General features: G+C 38.9%; 1 protein-coding gene across 2 annotated transcripts; it reads right to left on the bottom strand.

The window, feature by feature from the left end:
- Positions 1–196: 196 nt before the first annotated feature.
- On the bottom strand, positions 197–19514 carry LOC135935538 (neuropeptide Y receptor type 5-like). 2 transcript variants are annotated; one of them, XM_065477952.1, is made up of 8 exons: positions 19455–19514; positions 8608–8831; positions 8149–8298; positions 6065–6364; positions 5047–5190; positions 4121–4474; positions 2885–3132; positions 197–1147 (listed from the first exon to the last, which is right to left on the bottom strand). In XM_065477952.1, exons 2-8 carry the CDS (start codon positions 8635–8637, stop codon positions 925–927), a joined length of 1449 nt encoding a protein of 482 aa, XP_065334024.1. In that variant the 5' UTR covers positions 8638–8831; positions 19455–19514; the 3' UTR covers positions 197–924. The 2 variants fall into 2 exon arrangements, with proteins under 2 accessions (XP_065334024.1, XP_065334025.1); XM_065477953.1 differs by having other exon boundaries at positions 2885–3129.
- Between the last annotated feature and the right edge of the window lie 151 nt (positions 19515–19665).

Here is a 19665-nt window from a genome sequence, read left to right as displayed (position 1 = left end):
AGTAATTTCACTTCAGGGCGTGTATTCAACGGGAAATTGTTATTTTGTAGGCAGCTTAAACCTCAGCAAGCGCTTCTCTTCTGCCGGTTAAAAATTTAAATACGCAAAGTCAGGCTGTAAACCTCAAGCTATAAAATTGTCGCTTTTAATAATGTTTTATGATCTCAGGTCAGAGGAATTAAAAAGAGTTTTGTAATTTATTGCGTACTTTAATAACAATGAAAAATAAATGAGAGAGAGCATTGTAGATAATATACATATTATGTGTTGGCCGGGACCTTTAACAATTAACGCTCATTGGGAGGGTACAAGTAAAATGGTGAACATCTAAATCTGAATGCGATCACCATGGAAACATCAATTAAATTTCACAGATCCGGTGACACAATTTGTTTCAGAGCTGTGAAAATTTAGTCATTAAACGCGTTCTCGGAATATGGCAATCATACTAAATTTGAACAGCTTTTGCAACATGATCTTACGTAAATCGACAGCTTGCTGCTGTGTAGCGTAAAGCTCAGTTTTGTCCAAAGTTTGGAGCAAACAACAAGTGACGTTAAGCTTTTTCATTTCACAACGAGAGAATTTCCTAACAACGACGATAACAGAGTTAACCATATAGCAAAACTTTTCTTTCTGTACATTCAACAGGCATCACACTCTGGTAAATGGACTCACTTCGTTTCGCCGCCACCCCACACTCACACGAACGCCGTACAAGAGTGCTGAAAATGAGCTTTTTTCGAGTCGGCAGCGTGACAAGAGCGGTCCAAAGCGCTGCCGCCGATGGAAACAAAGTCTGGCTGCGAGAATTCAGCGCACTATTATGGCGAAATCTCGCGGGGCTCATTTCCAGTTTGTTTCAATTGGCCGCGCGCGATTTGGATCCGTTGGCAGCTGCCGGCCCGGCCGATTCCGTCCTCATTAAAGATCCGACACTAGCTGCGTGGAGGCCGTGGCCCTGGTGGCCGAGCTGGTTAACGGGCCGCGTGGCACCATCAGCATCGTCGGCCTGTCCTCTTTGCTCGAGCCGTGCACCACGATCCTTTGCTCGATTTCCGAGGTGTTCTCGCCGAATGGGTTCATACTGCTCGGCCGGACTTCCTGCCCGCTCCGCAAAATCAGGTCCGCCCCGCTCCGCTGCTTCCTGTGTGCCAAATAAACAGACCCGGCTAAAAAGAAAGAACGCGTTTTCCCCCTACAGTGTTTTGTCTAATTCGAATCTAATTGCTCTCCGTCGAGCGAGCAGGTGCTTTCCTGCTCCACCTAGATTATTTGGTGGATAATAATGTCATTTGGAACAAGCAACTAGATTCGGTTTCCCTTAATTGTTTTCGTGCTTTTAAAAGAAAATTAATTAGGACCAGACACAACACTTCTGTTTTACGCGTATGGTGATATGTTGCTGTTTCAAAATGATAGTATATCCTGCAATTTCCTGATAGTTTTATGTCCACCCTTTCGCCAAACTCTAAATCAGCTATGAAGTTCTTTCATGATTTGTAAATAAAAAAATAGCTACATACACGAAGAACCTGTATGCGCTTTGCGTAGTGATTAATTCGGTTTTTTTAACATTATCAATTTGTACACAGTAATATAATGAATATATAAGTAGGGTCCATAAATGAACAATGGCCAATTACATTACAGTATATAAAATTTATATTACTAATAATGAATTATGAAATTGAGTGAACCGAATGCCGGTACAATCGATAATAATTAAACCTTATATATAAATTTTATCTTTTCAAATTTATTGATCTGCTACACCTAAATTTTCTACGTCACACTAAAAACATACCAAATTGAAAAAAATATGAGATTATAAATCGAGCAAATTTTAAGTGTGTGCTAAAATTTTTAATGAATTTGTGTTCTAAAATTTCTGCTACTAATTTTTCACCCTGCGAGTCTCTTCTTTCTTTTAAACAAAAAATTAAATCATCAAAATAACCAGCCCGTTGGCTCGCATTGTTAAGGCACTCTCAGGAGTGTCAAAGCAATGTGAGGTATTTGAGCAGTTCGGAGATCTAATACTGGCTACCCAATGTCAGAAATGGCAAAAAGTGGTTAGTTTAGTGACTCGAAAGGCTCAAATTGCTCAACGGGCTGGGACTCGCTACTTGCTGGTTTGCACCTTTCCAGCATGCGTGATTTGGCTTCACGGGACAAATGTCTAGCGTTTCAATGCAGTCCTCGGTGCGGAGGCAAGTGGCCCTGGAGTGGGCTGGGTCCCTGTGCGGCCTGGTGCGCCCATGTTATCCGTTCGCGGTGTTATTGGGACCCGGGTTTCAGCATTCGTGCTAGTGCAGTGCGCGCCCTTCCCGGTCCTCCGGTCCTCGGACAGGGATAAAAAGAGCAAAAAAAAAATTATGTCTTTTGATCACCAGCAAAAAAAGATTACTACGTGAGTGTTAAAGGTGTTTGGAAGCCTCTTCTTACAATCAGGTGATTTTAGATACGGTTTTTTTGCCATGCAAATCGAGCTTAACGATCTTTGTAAACCTTAAATTGAATACAAACTACGTGTGTACAAATTACAATAAAATCTAATATTTAACAAGAGATTTACTTCAAAGAACTGGAAAATTTTCTAAAAATACACGACGACGACGCCCAAATTTAGCAGCTTTGTTCAACTTAACAAACGACATCTGAAAGCGAGGAAAACTTAACAGAACAAAGCTCATCAACAGGTTCATTTGGCAAAGTAGCTGCTCCGACGGTATTGTATGGCAAAGCATGGTATTATTTGCGCACCGAGTGGTAACTGCACGACTGTATACATTCCCGTTACTCGTTTTTACTGTTCGAGCACGCAGAAGTAATTTTCCGTTGGTTCTCGGGCCTAATTTTTAACACAAAAGTCGACGCTCACCTATCGTTTGAGAGCTTTTTGCAGCAGCAGCGAATCAAGGCCGACGGCAGCATCGCAATCAATTCGCGGCGAATGTTGGTGTTCATCCAGCCGTAGACGATGGGGTTGGTAATAGCGGTGCTCATCGCGATCGCATGGCAAATCGCGGTGGCGATGTACAGCTTTTCCGTCGGGAAGAACAGCGGATTCACCTCTACTATGATGGAAAGGATGTAGTGCGGCAGCCAGCTCACCGCGAACAAAGCCTGCTAACGCACAGAAAGTAATCCCGGGTTAGTGTGTTCCTCCTGCCCCCCAGGCGCAATCACGTTGTTTTCGGTGACAAAGATGCTGATTGTATTGTGCTATTGTTGCTGCGGAATGACCCCTTTGAGGCTTTAAATTTGCATATCATATCAGCCAAGCAGCTTTTGCGAATATTCGCTCTCGTTACCGTTGGGGATCAAAGGCAAAGTATAGAGGACGAGAGAGAGATGCGAAATATTCGCCGGGGAGATTTTTCATATTTCTGCCTCGCTTCACCACAGTCGAGATTTGATATGCAAATCAAATAGGCTTGAGGCAAAACATCTCGTAATATATTGGTTGGTGTGTGCATATTACCGCGGGGAAATTCCGCGTTTCCAATATTTAGCTGCTAATTACCATCAACGAGATGAAACGCGCGCGGAAATTCATATCATAGCCGAGCACTGAATTTCGCCACTAACGTGGATTAAAACGGATCTATGATGCTAATTTTGGAAATGAATATTAGGAAATGCTGATAAATTATTGTCAGGAATATTTTCAAGTTAAGCACTAATATTTGTATTTGTTTTATTTTCTTATTTTTGAGACCGAAAACTCTAAAAAATATATGTGCGCAAATATTGCAAATACGAAAGTTTCAATTTAATTATGTTTACATAAACGTGACCAAAAACCAAACTCGCAATCAACTTAACGAAGTCAAACTCAAACAAAAGACTTTCTCAGTCTGTGAGAATTAGGTAGCTCTGAAAATAAACAGAGATGGGCCTGTATAGAATCGAGTTAAATATTTACTTTAAAAAAAACAGGCACATCAGAACTAATTTGCGTAGCTTGTGATTCATTCTTAGCCCGGCACAATTTCCTTTCAACGAAAAGAGAATTCCTTTGGGAGACTATAGTGTGCACAATGAGCTTTTCATTCTAGCATTTTCGTTTGAGCACGAGAGATTGAGTGAAGTGAAATGTAGCTAGATAACTCACGGCAATGACGAAGAGGATGGTGGTCGTCTTCCTGTTGCGCACCATCTCCCTGGTAACGCGACCTGAGACGACGTTTTGCACGTCGGCCGAGCTGCCCGCATCCTGCACCACGTTCTGCCAAGTTGCGTGTTTCTGGAGGAACTTGGCAATGCTGGTGTGCACCACGGAGAGCACCACGATCGGGATGAAGTACATCATCAGCAGGATGTAGCCGAAGTAGGCCCGCTTCAGCATCACCGACGGCCACACCTCGATGCAAATTTTGTACAGCACCAGGCTATCGACTACTTTGAAGTCCGCCACCTTCTGGTAGAAGATAAAAGGCAGCACCGATACCAATGACAGGATCCAAACCTGAATGGAAATTAAATAATCATTTTCCAGGCTTGGAACTTGGTATTGTACAATTTCTGGAAAAAAATTAGTTCAACATCCACTGTTCCAACAACACAAACTTAAATATGTATTTTTTAAGTATAAATTGGCTTGGCCTCACGCAAAAATTAAAGCGGCGTGGTGCCTGAAACTTGGAAATGGACTATGGTGCCATCTTTTGGTAGCCTTGCCTACCACATCAATTCAAAATTAGCTAATTGTCTGATTTAATTCAAGCGAATCATCGATATTTTGGCAAAATCAAATCATGTTTAGCAATTTCCCCTATAACAAAGCATTATTTTTTGTTTAGTCTTCCGTAAGAATTTAATTTGCATTCAATTTGATCGAAGGATGTTTTGGTTGCTGAATTTTTCTAAATTTGTGCACCTCCTATTTATTGAGAAGGAAAATCTCGGTGTGTATACTAGTGGAAAGCAATTGGCAAAGCGCACGGGGCAAATAAGTTTTGAGGGAAATTCTATTTGAATGAAAGGACGCCCTTGTTATAGTCAACGGCGCGGAAGCAGAGGCAAAATCGCAAAACTCACGAATGCGAGCGAGAAGACGACTCTGCGTTTCTGCGATCTGTCGATAACGGCTCCGGCGTGCAACGGGGTGTGGCGGACGATGTTGATGTAGCGGTCTATGGCGATCGTGGAGATGGTCGTCGTCGATACCATGATATTAGCACCCTGAGGAGCAGAATGTTAAAAATAACTCACCCCCACACATACATGAATTATCTCGTCGTCGGCGGAGACGGAGTTGACATGAGGCAAATAAGGAAAGCTGCCACACTTTAAATGGTATTCGCACTGCAGAGATGAATATTAGACCGTGGAGAAATGTCAACTGTAAATCCTTGGATGGCTGAGTCTGAGAGGAGAAAGCACCCATTGTGGAAAAGCATTCTGGCTTGAGGGTAAATATTGGAAATATATACACACACAGCCAAAGTTTGGTGCACAAAGGACTTTTATAAGCTGTTATTAAGCCGAGGCTTCAACATTTTGATTGATGTTTATTATGAATTTGCAAGAGATTCGATCTCCGCGAGGTTTTAAAGATACCGCCTAATATCAGCGGCAGCCATGTTCGGCGCAAATGAAATGAGAGCCTTTTCCAATAAATGACGAAACTCTTCAACTTTATCTGAAACTGAGACTAAATCATGGAAATACGAAACGAAACATTTATATAAAAAGTGTAATATTGGAGTTGGATGCTTTTTTATTTTACCCTTCCTCTCAAAGCAGGGTGTATTCCGTTGTTCTAAATAACAGAGACGCAGCAGCCGTTCGCCTTTAATTTGAGCGAATATAATGAGTGGAATTATAATTTGATGTTCCCTAAACGCAATAAAAAACTGTTTAACCAGGAAAATGGTTATATTGATTAAAATTTCCCTCTCTGACAGTGAGAGCAGCAAAAATCATATTTTAATATTACCAGAGCTAAACTAATTTCCAAGACAAAGACTGTCTCATTTGTAGTACATATCTTTCACTGTTTTTCGAATCCTGCAATTCAATGGGGGTAAACAAATTAGCATAAACGCGCACGCACCTGGAGTGTAGGAACGAGTTTGCACAGAGTCTCGCCCATGGTCCATTGTTTGCTGATCAAGTTGACGAGTGTAAAGGGCATGCACACGAGACAAAGGCTGATGTCGGAAACAGTCAGGTTGATGATGTACAGGTTGCGGGGCGTTTGGATTTTGGAGCGACGCGCGATGGCGAAAATTACCGCCACGTTCGTCGCCAGACCCGTCATAATCAGCACCGCGTACACCACCATGAAAATCGACTCTGCGACCGGGCTCATGTGGCTGTTGTCCTGCTGCTGTGCTTTCAGAATGCTGCAAACCTGCAAAAAAAGAGCCCCGGCCGGATCCGCCATTCATTAGCAGGCGGTGGCTGTTGAAAAGTTTAGTGATTAATTGCGAGGCTTCTATATTTGTTGGAGCAAGTAATCGAAAATCAATGCTGAAATTCGGGGAAAATGCTGTTTTTGTCGTTAAATGGTGAAAGTCAAGCCAAGTCAAGTGTCGTTTGTTTGATGTCGATGACTTAAAAGTTGCCACAGAATAATCTCAGACGATTCGTGGAAATTAAGCGAGGACGTTGAATTCGACAGGAGATTAATGTTTAATTAATTTTGGAGTCTTATTAGTTTCCATTGTGATGGCACGAGTGACTATATTATTATAGTTTCATCAGTAATTTAAAATTCTCAAACACAGGACAAAGTTTTCAGAAATTGTGTTTAATGAATTTGTAACGGAACACCATGAATAAATTTCAATAGCAAAGTCTTCTTTCCCCTTTAATCTAGAAAAACTCGATTAGCTCGGTTCAGAGGCAGCGCTCCCTTTTAGCCACGAAGCCGCGTGAGGCGGCGTCAAAGGCAGCCGGAAAACCGCACGTGTCAATTTGCAGCTTTTGAAAGAATTTTCCCGTGTGGCAGAAAAGAGAGAGAAAAGTGCCGAATGCCTCTCGTCACTCGCCAGATGAGTTGTAAACAAAAAGCTGTATAATTACTCGCTCGTTGGTTTGCGTCATAAAAGCAAAGAAGCTTTCTGTCACAGGCTGCGAAAAATAGCTGCGCGTCTCGGCGCTCTGACAGTTATCAATCCTTGTCGGCAGCCGCCCGTGATGCGTATAAATATCGCCTGTCAACGCAAATTGCACTCAATATTACGCGCGGGCGACACAAACACACATACACTCGCTCGCTTTGAGTTGTAAGCTTCTGCTGCCGCTCAATCAACGGCAATTTTTGCACGCGGGGCCTAAATTGAGTTCTTTTTTCCTGTTCGGGAGCTTTTTAAGCCGATTTGCGTCTGATTTTGATTGCATGTTTGGCAAAAACACAGGTAAATAACTTTCATTGGCTGGGAAACCTTTATCGAATGTGCTTGAATGAAGCCTGAAAGTTTCCTTTTTTGTGTGATTTAAACATGGAAATGGAGCAGTAGGAGACACTAAGACCATTGTTTCATGCTCAAATTTAAAAAATTCAAATGCGAATAAGTTTGTTAATCCCGATACTATTTTCGAGATTGTTAACCGAATGATCTAGTTGCTTTTCGGATTAATAGCATCTCTCCTCGTGAATTGGAATGGAAAGTTATATCCAATTCTATTAATAAAATAATATAATCGATATTATAAACCATTCATTTGAATTTATCGTATGTCTCATCGTGAGTGTTTAAGGTCATCAACAGTTGGTGCCATCGTTAATTTGAAAGTTCATGCGGAATTTTATGTTTGTTTATTACAAGAGATGAATTATTGGTTTGAAAAATTAATTATGAAGAATTCTAAGTCCATTAAAATCAATTCAGTAGTATTTCATTTTTTTGCCCCCAAAAATTTTTAATTGAGTTGTTTGATTTCTGTTCGGTCAAAAGGCAGAAGTGTGGGAGCAGGCATTGCCCACTTATGCATTACGGTGAGCATTGCTGCCAAGCAGGTTGCCTATATTTATTTGGGATTGCTTTTGCTTGCAAGTTAGACACCACTTCACAATCGCGATCAAGTTTAGTGTCCACGCGGTGTATTTACTTTCCACTTGATACATTTTAAGGGGAAACAGAACAACAGGGGTTTGATCTATTGGAACCAAACGGAAGCCACAAGAAGTACCTCGGCTATACTGAAGTTGAACATGTCAAATTCTAGTCCTTGAGCTTGGAGAGTTGAGTTGCACGAAGAGAAATTCACGTCTGAGAAGCTGGGATCCATGTTGTACTTTTTCTCGATAGAGGCAATTGATGAGTTCAAATGGTTCAGTTCCTGTGAATTTAAAATTATCGCATGTGTAGTAAAGAAGAAATCACCTTTCAAAACATGTTTGCTTTTAACATATGATGCGATGGAGGTAAATTCAAATAGAAAAACATGATTAAATGCAAGAGTAAACAGAGGAGACAGAAATATAACTCCGAGTTGTGATGGAAAGTGAGAAAGTAGAGGAAGCGGCGATGGGTTCGTGTTTAGGTCGAAAGAATTAATATATGAAGAGCCTACAAAGGAAAGGAGAGCGGCGGCAGAAACAATTTCACTTGCATGCTCACGTGGAGAGCGTGCGTGGGCAATGCTCACCTCGACTGTGCACTGTGGGCTCTTAGCCATCGGGGAGGAAAGACGCTGCAGGCGCTCTTTCCACGCTAAAGAGATCTGCTTTCATCTCGCAGCGCACGCGTTGCCGCTCGCTTTTCATGCAGGAGAGTCACATTTTTGATCTGCCCGTCGATAGCAGCTAGAGAGGAAGAGAAGAGACGATCGAGAAAGGAATCAGAAAAGCGGCGTCCTCGTCATTTGCTCAACTGGAACAAAAGGAGTCTGGTGTAGCAATCGCATTGATCCTCGTTCACTCGGCATTTGTCTGGCTGATTTTCGCTACCGAGTTAATTATACGACAGCAAAAATGCTCAGTGAAAGGGAAAATCTGTCGAGGGTAAAAGTATCCTCAGACTGACGTGGATTTTTATGATAATTGGCCTGCTCACAAAAGACTTTGCTTGCCACTAAAAGGGTTGGTGATTAAATTTTTGGCAGAGAATGAAAGTGGATTATGTGCCATTGAAATAAAAATTAGATAAAATGTAATTGTAGGAAAATTGGAGAGAAATTGAAGTAAGTTTAAGTTTGGGTTGAATTTTAAGAAAAAAAAGCCGAATGATTTTTTTTCCAAGTTCCTCACTATGTACAACGTTTCAAAATTTTATGGCAGATTTAAGATCAATCCAATTACCCGACGTCAGGGAAACTTCTTTGTTATCAAATAAAATTAAATATCCAGTAGGGACACTGCTCGTCTTTTTTACTGATTACTAACTTTGCTGCCACTTGCCACCTTTCTTAATATTTTAATTTTATCTGGGTTTACTTTATGATTGTTAACAAGAAGTTTCTTGGGTTTTAACCTTTTCTTTCTTTTTTATAATTATTCATTCTCTCTTATTTTGGACAGATGTATTTTTGACAAACAAGAAATTTTTCAACATTCCATACTTGACCAAAGCTTGCGTCGCTTCAGTATTTGTTACAAAACTTACTTTCTTTGATTAACATGCAAATTGCTTTGAATGCACTGTTTTGCAACAAAGATCAAAGAGACGAAAACAAATTTTTTTACTAACAGAAAAATAAATATATACTCAGCATTTTTATCTTAAATTTGAATCAAAAAACCTCATGCAGAAGAGCAAGAAGAGGAGAGTATATGTACGAATTAAACAGAAACCAAATAGAATTCGGTGTTGCATGAAAATTTTGTTTGCTATAACGTGAAAAAAATCGACCAATTCTCGAACTGTCGCAACTCTTTACTCATTGTCAAAAACAGACACCGGTGAGTGTTTTTATGATGCAGCCTACACATTGCAACAAATTGCCCTCCAGCCTTGCAAGTAGAGTGATTGCGTGCGTTTGATCGATCACTTTCCGCCTCCTTTACGAGCCATCAGACCTGATTGGAACTTGCAATGCGGAACAAACACTCACTGTCGCTTGGACGGAAGATGATTCCACGCGTCTGCTGCTCTGCTCTCATTTGACAGCAGATCGATATTTATTCTGAGGCAAACAAATTTTCAGTTTGCGCAAGCAGGAGTGTGTGGATGTGGATGCTTCAGATCTTATAATTAGCTTGTTAAAGGCAAGAAAACACTTTGAAAATAACGAACCATATTGAAAGCAATGACGCTCAACCCTGTTTACGATCTTCTGTTGATTTCAATGGTCTTGTTGATATTGCATTTGAAGTTTACGGGAGAAATAGGGATGTATATCTAGAATCATATGAGTTTTTATCCATTTCAGACACTCTCCAATAATTTCAGATCCTTAATTAAAGGTAATTTTTAAATGGGTGAGATAAGGGTTGATGAGGGAGGGTGTGTAAAACCATTTTAATGTTATTTCAATCATTTAGGGTCAGCAACGGTGCAATTAGCGCTGGAAAATGAATTGTTGCCTTTAAGACGAGAGGTGGATGAAGGATGAGAAGGGGGGTTGCTACCCCAAAACCTTTTTTGGCACGTCAGGGAGCATCAGAGTTTAACGGTATGAAGTTTGTGCACTTTTGATAAGCATATAAGCTGATATCTCGCTTTCACTTGATATATCAATTTGGACCCAAAGATGAGTTTTGACTTTTAATGAAAAACAAAACAGATTATCACCTTCGCGAAAATTTTCAACATTCTAAGTGTTCAGTTCAAAATTTTAAAAAATAAGCTTCTTTTTCGAAATTTAATTCGAAATTCAAAATTTGACATTGGTAACCTTTGACCTAGAAAAATATATTATACACAAAAATTGCTTGGCATAAGAAGCTACTTAAATTGAAGTTAAGTCTAACTTGACATCTTCAATAGATACTGAAATCCATCAATTTTGTGTTTATTAAAAACAATCAAATCAAGGAAAATCAAAGCGGTGATGTATTGGAAAAAAATTAAGGCCATTTTTTAAATATTGCTGACAATGAGAAAACCCTAATAAACTTCCATGCGAGTGAAACGTTGCGCAGTTTGCTTAATTTATGCGTCAAGGTGTGCCTTTAATCAGATGTTTTAAATCAGTTAGCAACGCACATTCATGAAAATAATGAGAAATTGACGTTAAACACAAGCTAAAAATCATAAATTTTAAATGTCTCTTTGATGGTATATAGAGAACCTATGGAGTGAGCCAAACTCGAACGCAAACACATACCTTTAGATACCTTTCATGCGTTGGCGGATGTAAACAATAAATATATACAGTTTACGGCAGTGTATGCATGAAGTGTCTGGTTGAAATTCACGTGAGAACCCCTTTGAAATTTGAGGTTTGGGTAACAGTTTTGTTTGAGATCCTTCTAAAAGGATTAAGTAGGCAAGAGGGAGGAAACACGACTTGTTTATCTAAAGGCTTTGAATTTAATTAAGCATTTCACAAGACAAGGAAAGTTAACCGCAACCTCGGATCTATTCAAAATTTGGTGCTCACTTCATTAAGCTGATTGATCGCGAATTATTAAAACAAACTTTCATCCGATGTGCTAAGAAAAACAAAATGATATTCCTGCACCTAGGGCCTGCAGAGAGTAAATTTGACCGCTATTATATTTTAGTTAATGGCTTTACAAAATTAAAATTGGCCCCAAAGGCTCTCACACAAATGAGAAATCGTCAAACAAATTTTGTTTACGCTTTCCACCGGCTGTAAATTTATGCCGAGCGCCGCTGCCGCCGCCGTCGCGTTTGATCAACATCCGCCAATCCCAGTGTTTTGCTTGTGCAGCACCGCCGGACAATGTCATCTCACAAAACACATGCGTTGATGAAAGCCAGCGAGATGATGCCGACAGGGTGCCCCTCGCACGCGTAAAAATATGGAACATTTTCAATATTGATCTTCATTCGCGGTATTGAAAATTTTCAAAAATTTCCACCCACCCACTTTTCAAGAGGCTTCGTTGTAACATGAATTGGTGAAGCTTCTTTTGTTACAAAATATAATGGATTACTCCATGTGGATTTAAAAAGGGTTGGGGAAAATTCAATGCGTGAGTATCTGTTGAAAGGTCACAATATATGAGAGGAAAAAATTATTCCATATTTCTAAGTTCGGTTAAAAAAGCATTTTTATTTTAACATTGAAATTTTTAATCTGCTGCCTGCGATAATTAAAATTCATGTTCAATTTAATATTCAATTACCACTTACTGCGGTGGGTGATAATTGAAACCAATTTCCGTCAAATACTTTTATCAATCGTTAAATGAAGGAAATGACGAAATTACTTGGTCAAGTACTTTCCCTGATAACATCAATTTCTGGCGTATAAATCGGAGAAAATGAATAAAAGCATTATTATTTGGCGAAGAGTTGAGAGCCATGCACTCCAAGGCTCTTATTGTACTGATCGCCTCGGCAACGCTGCTGATGCTTGGAACTTCGTGCTGGGCTGCCCCTAGCAAGCCGCTCCAGGGCGAGGACATCATCCTCTCACAATCGGATGGGGACGTCCTGGCCGAATTCGCGGATTTGCGTGGAACGGTCCAAGAAGAACGAGCGCTGCTAGACGGCAGGCCCAATTGCAAAAAGTATTTTATGGACATCAAACAGAAGAAACGCGTATGCGCTCAATTCGCTTGAAATTGTTATATTCGTCCTGTTTTACCTCTCTGTATGGTTAATTAAATGTCACGGAGTTGAATCAAGAGACAGTAACTAGATTTTTTTATTTAATTAATCCCTGAATCCCAAGTGATACAGTATATCATGTATTTCTTGATTTCTTCTTGGTAAAAAAATATAAATTTATAGACTGATTAATTGGAAAGAAGTAAAAAATCATCATTATGTACTGTTAGACGTCTTTTAAAGAAACAAATTTACTGAAAATTTTATATCGAGCTGAAATATAGTGGTAATACAAAAATATTAACACTCATGAGTAATGCAGTAAAATAGTTATACGATTTATTAATCTATTTTAATTATGCCAGACCTAAAATCGTTTAAATTTTTAAGGAAATCAGTTCCAAGGTTTCTTTGATGTTTTAATATGTCCCTTATTCTTAAAAAATAAGTTCATTTCACCAACAGGTGAATTTTCCTCACACATTGCACACTCTGTTGCATTGATCGCATCAAAAAATGATCTCAAGACTCGAACGAAGGGAAACCCACGTTTAATTTCAAGAAAAGTTTAAGTTTTTCAGAATTTATTCAGTGGTGTTTGAATTGTTATAAATTTAAGCTTTGTTTTGATGAGTGCAAAATTTCCTGATAATTTACATAATTTTCTTTACACAGTAGTTTGATTTTTAGGTAAGCAGATTTAAGTTATAAAAGTAAACATTCTATATTAAATAAATTCAGATTGAATCATAGGCAGCTCAATTCTTAAATCATTTTGAGGTGGAATATTGAGCCTGCCATAATATATACTATCGATTTTATGCACATCCGAGGCAAGGACAAATAATAGCCGACAAAACAGCATCATAGGGTTCCTCCTTTCTTATGCAATTGTCACGGGCAAAATAAGTTTCTCGCTCCTCTCTGTTCCATTTTATTTCTCTTTTCCGCCTTTGCTTGGAGAGTGAGCACACGCGCGCGCACACACACGTCGAGCGCATGGCACCAGAGGAATATAAATGCTTCTGGGGGCAAGCGGAGCGTGAAAACGTGGAAAAAAACAAGAATTGCGAATTGCGTTATCATTCGTTTGTGCGCGGCGGCATCACGTGTGTGCTGTTGCTGTATGTGCATTCTTTGGGTTGCTTTGTTGAGGGAAACGTGGTGAGCTCAGCTTGCACACACAAAGAATAATAACAAAAGTAAAATTAAACGCCTCGAGAAGGATAGGCGTTGCGCGACGCTGATTAAAATTCCCCTCGCTCGGCGAAAATCTGTTGCGGACTGATATCTATCTCCTTAAATTATTTGTCTTTCTAGCAGCGGCTCCGCGCTCAGCAGAAAAGTTTGATGAGGAGTTATGAGAACCATTCCTTCTCTTGCGCGTAGGTTTTTAATGAAGTAAAATTGCGATTATTAAGGTTGAAGGCGCATTATGAGATTGTGGTGCATGGTAATATCGAGCTATCCTTTTTCGTTAACGTCCGCACTAATTATTAAAAAAAAAATAGACTTATAAGGAAGTGGTGCGCTAGTTTTACGGAAGATATCATGCTGTAATCTGCAATTACTGCATTTGAAAAAACTGTTTTTTACAGATTTGTAACAATTAATATTCTCTTCAATGACAAGGAACATGATTCTGACACGAAATTCACCTGAGCACTCTTTTTGTTGAAAGGTGTACGACCTGCACATTAAAAACTCTTTCCGACATTGACAAGAAACCCTAGCTAAGCTGTTATATATGCTATGAAAAACAAGAAGTTGTTGTCAGAATCAATAAAATTCAGCATAAGTACAAGTGCAAATGTTGGCATTCATTGGGAACGTTCCCATGTGATTAAATTCTACAACTAGCTGCATTTGTTCTGTTTCTCGTGCAGAACACAACGCGTTGCTCAGTCGACAAAAACAATGCTTAAAAACATGTTGATAAAACGCAAAAAACACATTTGTTTTCGTCTGAACCTAACAAATGGTTTTATTTTCACTTGTGTCGGCTCTTCAAGATTAAACAAACCATCTTCAAAGGGCACCGACCGGAAAGACAAAATTGGATTCACTGGCAGATAAAAACACGGCTAAAGCACTTACTTAGTTAATTTAGTGCGGGAATCTCAATACTAGGTAAAACTGCAATACCAACCCTAACACCTACCTCATCACAAGGCATCTTTCATGATATGTTATGTTTTATCGTTTAATTTTTTTTGAATAAAGTTGAAAAAATTTTACTCAATCAAAATCAACCCCTGAAATTCTTTCGGGGCAAATATTTGATAATAAATTGATGACTTATTTAATTACATTTTGCAAAGTTCAGCAGTTTTAAAAATTTGAATTAAAAATCAGCGAAAAACATGGCTTTGGCGCGCAGTAGCCTCGAAAATCCCGGTGGCTTTTAGTCTTTGCACGAGCGCGTCTGTAATTTCTAAAATGCGTTCGGGCTCAGTCATGGCGAGGTGTACACCAGCGAGAGCTGTATATTTGTTTGTTTGCCGTCGATATGCAAATGACTGACTGCTGAGTGCGTGAATAAAATAACATACACCAGAGCAAGGAGATTTTTGCTCACCGTTATTTTGTTCTCTATCCCGCTCCCGCCGGGAAATGCGTTGGCTTAAGAGGAAAACAGATCGCTTTTGCAGAGAGCAGACGCGATGATGGAGCTTTTATGAGCATTTTCCACCACGCTCGCTGCGAATAACATTTTGTCGGAGGGAAAATCGAGACTTTCATCGATTCATATATATAGCTTTTCTTTGTTTCATCATAACTGAAATTACATTAATTGAAGAGCTGCGATCATACTGAATTTCCTTCTGAACCTTTAAACGGGAAAAAATCAAATTTTTTTGAAATAAATGCAATAAACCGAAAAAAATCAACGGTATCCAATATTTTTAGAAGCTAACACAATTGAAATGGGATATCGAATGCAATAAAAAATGCAAATTTTATTTTCTCAACGTGTAATAAACTTAAGAAAATATTGGAAAGTAGCATAAGAATTTCCCCTTTAAAATAAAAAATAACACACCGTAGCATTAGCAGATGTGATTGCAGTCTATAATTCTGTAACAATGTGAAATTAGCAGAGAAATGTATAGTGAAAATGATCGACTTTATTCATTGTTTTTTCAACACTTTTTTAAATGTCCTGCGTCTGGTGCGTCGTGACACCGGTCCTTCTCTCTTGAGGAACATATCGTACTAAAAAATAATGAATAAAGCAATAATTTTCATAATTTACATTACTCTACTAATTTCACATTCATTTCAACATTCATATTAAAGAATTATGAACTGCAATAAACGACCATTCACAACATCTAATACTAAGGTGTTTTATCTTTATTTTTAAGGTGAAATCTTATAATGAGGCCGAATGTGTGAGATTTGAAATTCCCTTATAGCTTCCCTTATTTTTAATATTACTTTGAAAAATGCGTGTTCCTTAAATAGCTATGCATGATCTGTTTGAGTCAATAGCTGAAATAAATCACCTCCTGAAACTTTGGCTCTGAAATAATCTCTGCTAATTGATTCGTCCGTCCGAGAGCAGCTGGACTGTTTCCCGGACCACGGATCCTTTTTTACTTTGGCGTTCGGTAGATGAATGGGAAATTTGGGTGAAACACACGGCTGTTGGATCTATCCCGGCCTGTTTATCCGATCGTGAAAGCTGATATTGACATGTCGTTTATTTCTTTGAAGCGGCATTTTGGCCACGTCTGCGGCGGCGCTTCGATCCAGCACTCTCTGAATTTTCACTAACAAACCCAAGAATAAGTGCGAGTTCTGCCTGCTCCGCGTATAAGCATATATTTTGGCCAACTCTCCATTTGAAATATATTGAATTCACAAGCTCTGCAATATTGAAAAGAGCCTGCTTCACTCAATGCGGCTGCGAGTGAGGAAAAAAAACAAGAGTGGCGCGTTGCTCTCTTGCAGATAGAAATTCACGCAGGAGCCAATTAGAGCCACTTTATGCGCATGTTCTCAGAAATTTCAAACATTGACTGAGTACTCTGGAAGCTGTAAAATACTTTGGAGAAACTTGCACGATTATTACATTTCGTCGTGTGGATGCATCTAGCAAGAGAGTGTCTTATTGTCATATTACAGATCACACACATCAAAGCAATCTCAAAGTGAAGCGTGCGTGCGTGCGAAATGAACGCACTGAACTGTGTGGCCTCCAGGCAATCAACAGTAATTGACGCTCTGGCAGCAGGCGAGAGACGCCTAAATAATCCTGGCTCCTACTTAGCCGAATCTGCCAATCTTCTCCTGTTCTCGGAAATGCTAATTGAAAAGCATTGTTTCTTATGTCGTCGCTAATGGATTGTATTTAAGTGCTTTTATAAAAAGAAAATAAACGTTTTTTTATTTTCTTTCTAAAATGCTTGCAAAAAGTGTCGCATTTAATATTCATAAATTCAGCTCTCAACGATTAATTTTCATTCTTTGCCTTGCGCGCAGAGGATTTTGATTTTTTTCTTTTTTTTTTTTGGTTGCTGGCCCAATCACCACTTCAATCAAAGGTTTATTAACGAGCAACCTGTAGGTCACACATGTCTGTTAGATTGATCTCGCCAAATAATTACCCACATGGTTGGCCAATAATTGGTCACCATGGCAACTAATGTGATTGGGTAGCGCCATTTGAACCTCTTCAAAATTATTAGCACCGTCGTCTTGGCATCATGAAGTGCTGGAGCCACCCGAAATGTTCAGAAGATAGTTGCGGACACAAACAATCGAGGACAACCAAATAAATATCTGCGCTCGGCAGATAAATTAACGCTTTTGTGTAGCTGCGAGGATGGGATAATTTTCACGGAATTAATTGATGCTTTCAGGTCTGAAAGGCTCTTTCAGTAATTCAGGCAAATGGATTCGGTGCTGGAAATATTAATTCACTACCGTCGAATTAATTAACGGATGTAAATTTCAGTCGGCATGAAAAAGGTTCGTTCTCCGTTGTTGGTGCGTAAGAAACGTAATATTGTAAAAAGAGAACTGTTTTTCACCAAAATCTCTCTTTTCCTCTCTTTGCATCCTCGATAACAAAAACCCTTCGCTTCAAGTTAGGAATAATACATTAATTTGCTCGTTCTCGATCACTCCATGTTCGAGCTTTTCGCGCTTTTCGTAACTTTTGTGTTTGGATTAGTGGTGGTAGAGCTCGAGTCATATCCATTATCATTTTAATTAATAAGTTTGAGAGTATGAGAAGGATGGTTAAAGGGGATGCAATTTCGAAAACTTTTGCCTTTTTAACCGGTGTAGGCCTTCTTTAATTAAAACATAATTTGTAATTCATTTATCATGTTGATGTTGATTGAATTGATTTAAACGGAAAATATTAAATTTAAACTAAGCAAAAAATGGCTAAATAGGAAATTTAACGGGAAAAACAATAAAATTGAATTTTCTCTGTAAATATTTCATTTTTTCACTTATAAATTTCAATCGTAGTCTTTCAGACTTTGTTGCTGCACGCAAAGTAGAATCATTTTGGCAATTATTCATTTCAATTATTAAATCAGAAATTTGCTCAATCATTTTTTTTATTTAACCCAATTTCGACTAAGATGGCTCTTGGACCACGGAAAAATTAATTAAGAAATAAAAAATGAACAAAAATGACCCGGTCAGGTTGCAAGATCAGATGCTTGACTGGAGGAAGCAAATTTGGAAGCAAACACTCGAATTGCAAGGAATTTACAATCAAATCGATTCTGTGCTTAACCAAAACTTTGGTTTAAGTCTGGAAAATCAGCTAAACAGATTATTATTTAAGCTTGAAAACTAGCATGGGCTTCGACTCGACGTTTCAATCCAAGCAAATTTAATAAACCAATATTTTAAAGCTTTAACAAATGGCTCTACTCTGCGCGAAAATGATATCAGGATGGTCAGCGCAGTGGAAATTTTGTGAAATAATTAAGTAGCCCTTAATTCTTGTACAGCAAATCGCCTGCTGTCTCGGTCCCGCAGACCTCATCAGCAGTTCTATATCTAAAGAAATTCATACCGCAGCATATATGCTGAACAAAATTCAGAATCAGCGATCGGGGAAAATGTCCGGTTTTTCTCATTGCTGCATGAGCAACAAACGAAAAGAGGAAACGAGTGACGAAAGCTTGTCAACCCCGCCGTGATTTAGCCTTCACAAAAATTTACAAACAAGTTTAAATTAATTACCATTCTTTGAAATAAAAAACCAAATTCAATAAGTTGAATTCTGCCTATTTTCTGTTCTCAGAATAAACAATCTCGCGCTGATATATTTAATTTTTATTGTGTTGTGTTTGCTAATTTTCTGTTCTCAAAATGATTGGAAATATGGGGAAATTAGGTGATCTTGAATTTTAACTTTCATTGAAGAAAACTTGGTAAAATTTGGAATTATAATACACCAAATTTAAAAATTCATAACTTAGGCTGGTTCAATTATATTTTTAATTTTTGCAATCATTATCCAGCTTCCATAAGGAATGAGGAGCAGAGCAAAGAGTGGGAAAAGGAGCAGAGATATCTTCTTTAGAAGGAATTTATAATTTTTAGACCATCGAGTGAAACATTAACACAGTGCTAACACGTAATTATTTTATAAACTCTAATTTTTTTCTTTGAAATTTATATTAAGCTGAATTTTGCCAGTTTGTAAATGCTTGGAGAGCACAACGCACCACTGAACGTTGTTAAAATTAGGGATGCAGATATAAATAGATTTAAATTTCAATAAACGGCTCAATAAAACTGTGTCATTTGATTTATTTTGAAAAGAAAAATCCCTACCTTACTAGAGGAGACGATCTATTTGGTGGTCCGTGAGTTTATACCTGGTCCAGAGCCTGAGGAAGAAAGACAGGCGGCGTGCTACTTGTTGGCTTTTATAGCAACCGCCTGAACCTTCTAGCGCATGTCTCGCAGCAGCAGCAGCATAGAACGCGTATTTTCACCCTCCATGAGCCGCCCGCCCGCCGTGCTGCACAGCCTTTTTTTTCAT

Source organism: Cloeon dipterum, chromosome 2 (assembly GCF_949628265.1).
Source record: "Cloeon dipterum chromosome 2, ieCloDipt1.1, whole genome shotgun sequence".
Taxonomy (NCBI): domain Eukaryota; kingdom Metazoa; phylum Arthropoda; class Insecta; order Ephemeroptera; family Baetidae; genus Cloeon; species Cloeon dipterum.
The sequence above is the reverse complement of the archived record's forward strand: the minus strand, read 5'-3'. Positions and strand labels throughout refer to the sequence as shown.